The sequence below is a fragment of the Salmo trutta genome, chromosome 28 (assembly GCF_901001165.1).
Source record: "Salmo trutta chromosome 28, fSalTru1.1, whole genome shotgun sequence".
NCBI lineage: Eukaryota > Metazoa > Chordata > Actinopteri > Salmoniformes > Salmonidae > Salmo > Salmo trutta.
Genome location: NC_042984.1, coordinates 39,436,785 through 39,440,772, shown reverse-complemented (window position 1 = coordinate 39,440,772; position 3,988 = coordinate 39,436,785). Strand labels below are relative to the sequence as shown.

At 44.6% G+C, this 3,988-nt stretch overlaps 1 protein-coding gene across 1 annotated transcript in view; it reads left to right on the top strand.

Moving 5' to 3' along the window:
* Nucleotides 1–3,555, top strand: part of actr5 (actin related protein 5) — a 16,883-nt gene extending 13,328 nt beyond the window's left edge. The window contains exons 5-9 of the mRNA XM_029719988.1: nucleotides 1–23; nucleotides 187–285; nucleotides 427–566; nucleotides 718–850; nucleotides 2,887–3,555. The exon at nucleotides 1–23 is cut by the window's left edge and continues 115 nt beyond it. Of these exons, the coding sequence (XP_029575848.1) occupies nucleotides 1–23; nucleotides 187–285; nucleotides 427–566; nucleotides 718–850; nucleotides 2,887–3,180 (689 nt within the window). The 3' untranslated portion in view covers nucleotides 3,181–3,555. The remainder of the gene's footprint in view (nucleotides 24–186; nucleotides 286–426; nucleotides 567–717; nucleotides 851–2,886) is intronic.
* Nucleotides 3,556–3,988: the final 433 nt, after the last annotated feature.

Here is a 3,988-nt window from a genome sequence, read left to right as displayed (position 1 = left end):
AGGGAAGGCAGCGACTCTTACAGGTGATCATAGGGGCTAGCAAACAATAGCGTTGAATTAGGATGACAATGTCCAACAAAAGTTTTTTTTTCAAAACAGCCTAGACTATGGCAACATATCACAGTGTTTATGTTGAGAATAATGTTGACGTTAAACTAATTGACAAGTAAGAAATCTCTCTGTCAGGCCTCGGAAATGGAGCAGCCAATGGACGAAGGGGACGGGGTGACAGAGATGGATCCAGACTTCAGCGAGGAAAACACAGAGACAGAAAAGCCTGTGCAAGTAAAGAAATATTCTCTACTATTTTAATGGTATAAACACAACAGTCTGAACCACATTCACGCAGAACGAAATATGGATTGTGATTGAACGTCTTGTGATGGAGGCTCCACTAGCCCTGTTGACAACCTCCTCTTGCCACAGCCGGTGTTTAACATGGCAGAGTACCATCAGCTGTTTGTGGGTACGGAGCGTCTGCGAGTCTCGGAGATCCTCTTCCAGCCGTCGCTGATAGGAGAAGACCAGATGGGCATGATGGAGACTCTGCAGTATGTCTTAGCCAGGTAATCTACTGCACATTTCCTCGCTATACATTTTTGATTGTACATTTATTAAAAACAACACGCAGACGGCCACAATAACTAGAAGATGATTAACATAGTGGCATGATTAACAAGAGGTTGATCATAGTTTGCTTGACTTGACTGTGTGCAGGTATACTCCTGAGCAGCAGGAGGCACTGGCCCGTAATGTGTTCCTGACGGGAGGGAACCTACAGTATCCAGGTATGAAGGAGAGGATAGAGAGAGAGCTGCTGGCCATGAGGCCCTTCCAGTCTCACTTCCAGGTATAGTAAACGTCTGTGTATGTGCTAATTTACTGCTCCTAAGGACACCGTTGTGTCAAGCAACTTATATTGGTTCATGTTGAGACAAAGTTAGGGCAAGAATATTCTATACCAGCAGTATAAATACTCAGTGACCTTAATTTAAACAATATGGTGATAAGGAGAGAACTGTATTACAACTTACAGTACAGTCGGAAAGTATTCAGACCCCTTGACTTTTTCCACTTTGTTACGTTACTACTTTATTCTAAAATGGATATAAAAAAAGAAAATCCCCCTCAATCTACACACAATACCCCATAATGACAAAGCAAAAGCAGGTTTTTAGAAATATCACATTTACATAAGTTAATCAGACGCTTTACTCTGTACTTTGTTGAAGCACCTTTGGCAGCGATTACAGCCTCAAGTCTTCTTGGGTATGACGCTACAAGCTTGGCACACCTGTATTTGGGGAATTTCTCACATTCTTCTCTGCAGATCCACTCAAGCTCTGTCAGGTTGGATGGGGAGCGTCGTTGCAAAGCTATTTTCAGGTCTCTCCAGAGATGTTCGATCGGGTTCAAGTCCGGGCTCTGGCTTGGCCACTCAAGGACATTGAGACTTGTCCCAAAGCCACTCCTGCATTGTCTTGGCTGTGTGCTTAGGGTCGTTGTCCTGTTGGCAGGTGAACCTTCGCCCCAGTCTGAGGTCCTGAGCGCTCTGAAGCAGGTTCTCATCAAGGATCTCCCTGTACTTTGCTCCGTTCATCTTTCCCTCGATCCTGACTAGTCTCCCAGTCCCTGCTGCTGAATAACATCCCCACAGCATGATGCTGCCACCACCATGCTTCACCATAGGGATGGTGCCAGGTTTCCTCCAGATGTGACGCTTGGCATTCAGGCCAAAGAGTTCAATCTTGGTTTCATCAGACCAGATAATCTTGTTTCTCATGGTCTGGGAGTCATTTAGGTGCCTTTTGGCAAACTCCAAGTGGGCTGTCATGTGACTTTTACTGAGGAGTGGCTTCCGTCTGGCCACTCTACCATAAAGGACTGATTGGTGGAGTGCTGCAGAGATGGTTGTCCTTCTGGAAGGTTCTCCCATCTCCACAGAGGAACTCTGGAGCTCTGCTAGAGTGCCCATAGGGTTCTTGGTCACCTCCCTGACAAAGGCCCTTCTCCCCCGATTGCTCAGTTTGGCTGGGTGGCCAGCTCTAGGAAGAGTCTTGGTGGTTCCAAACTTCTTCCATTTAAGAATGATTGAGGCCACTGTGTTCTTGGGGACCTTCAATGCTGCAGAAATGTTTTGGTACCCTTCCCCAGATCTGTGCCTCGACACAATCCTGTCTCGGAGCTCTACGGACAATTCCTTCAACGTTATGGCTTAGTTTTCTGCTCTGACATGCACTGTCAACTGTGGGACCTTATATAGACAGGTGTGTACCTTTTCAAATCATGTCAAACAATTGAATTTACCGGACTCCAATGAAGTTGTAGAAACATCAAGGATAATCAATGAAAACAGGATGCACCTGACCTCAATTTTGAGTCTCATAGCAAAGGGTTTGAATACTTATGTAAATAACTTATTTCTGTTTTTTTATTTTTTATACATTTGCAAATTTAAAATTATCTGGTTTTTGCTTTGTCATTATGGGGTATTGTGTGTTGGTAGATTTCTTTTATTTTGTTTTTTATTTAACCTTTTTTATTTAACTAGGCAAGTCGGTTAAGAACAAATTCTTATTTACAATGACGTCCGACACCGGCCAAACCCGGACGATGCTGGGCCAATTGTGCGCCGCCCTATGGGACTCCCAATCACGTCCGGTTGTGGTACAGCCTGGAATCGAACCAGGGTCTGTAGTGACGCCTCTAGCACTGAGAGGCAGTGCCTTAGACCCCTGCGCCACTCGGGAGCCCTGAGTGATTGAAAAAAATATTTGAATAAATTTTAGGATAAGGTTGTAACGTAACAAAATGTGGAAAAACTGAAGTGGTCTGAATGCACTGTAGTTGAGCAGCATAGTACACTGTTTTGACTCTGCTCGCCAGGTGATGATGGCGTCGCGGCCTGCGGTGGACGCCTGGTACGGGGCTCGGGACTGGGCCTTGGAGCACCCCCCTGGCGGGGAGGGCTGGATCAGCCGGCAGGACTACGATGAGAAGGGCGGTGAGTATCTGAGCGAGCACTGTGCCTCCAACGTCTTCATCCCCATGAAGATCGCCAAACCAGTCCCGCGCCTTGCTGAACCTCTGTTGGTGCCCATTACCACGATGACAGCAGCTTCCCCTGACAGTGTTTCAGCCTCTCCATCAACCGTCACCTTGGCACCGACCCAAACGTGAACTCTTCCACTTTCTCTCATGAGCACGTATGGGAAAGAGGAAAAACTAGGTCGGTGATAAACACTGTATAATTCATGGTGCTGTGCATTTTGGGATTTCAAATTGGCACAGATGACGATGGACCAATGGACCACTCATGTTGAATAGTTACAACTTTAGACCGGTCTGAAGGCATTGGGCTGTTTGGTTGTGTTAGTCCTTTTTATACTTCATCACATGAATGATTTGGGTTTTTACCTGTGGAGTTTTTCTAATACAATTAAGATATGTTTAAGATTCAGTCAAGGATATGTTGTCAACCAAACATCTAGATACCACAAGCTGGCATTTGCTGTCAAATATCGCAATAAAAACATACTTTTTGTAGAGCGACAATGTTTTGTGTAAGACTGTCAAGTTCCTCTTTGTTGTATGCTGTATCTAGAAGAGAGAAATCCATATCCACATGAGTATTACTGCAGTACACCATTATGCCACAGGGTGGTATTAGTCTACAGTACAGTATTTTTTTTCCCACACACACCTTTGACCAAACAACTGAATGCTCAGCCAATACAAGTTCTTCAGCAGCTTGTAAAGCACCATTGGCCGCATTACTAGGATGTAGGAACATCCCCTTTTTACAGGTGTTTTGTTAGAGTTTGATCTCTATTGTAGTATTGCCATACTGTGTCCTGTTAGATATACAGTGCCTTCAGAAAGTATTCATACCCCTTGACTTAACCCTTGTATTTTATTTTTTCTCACCCAACTACACACAATAACCCATAATGACAAAGTGAAAACGTGTTTTTAGAAATGTTTGCAA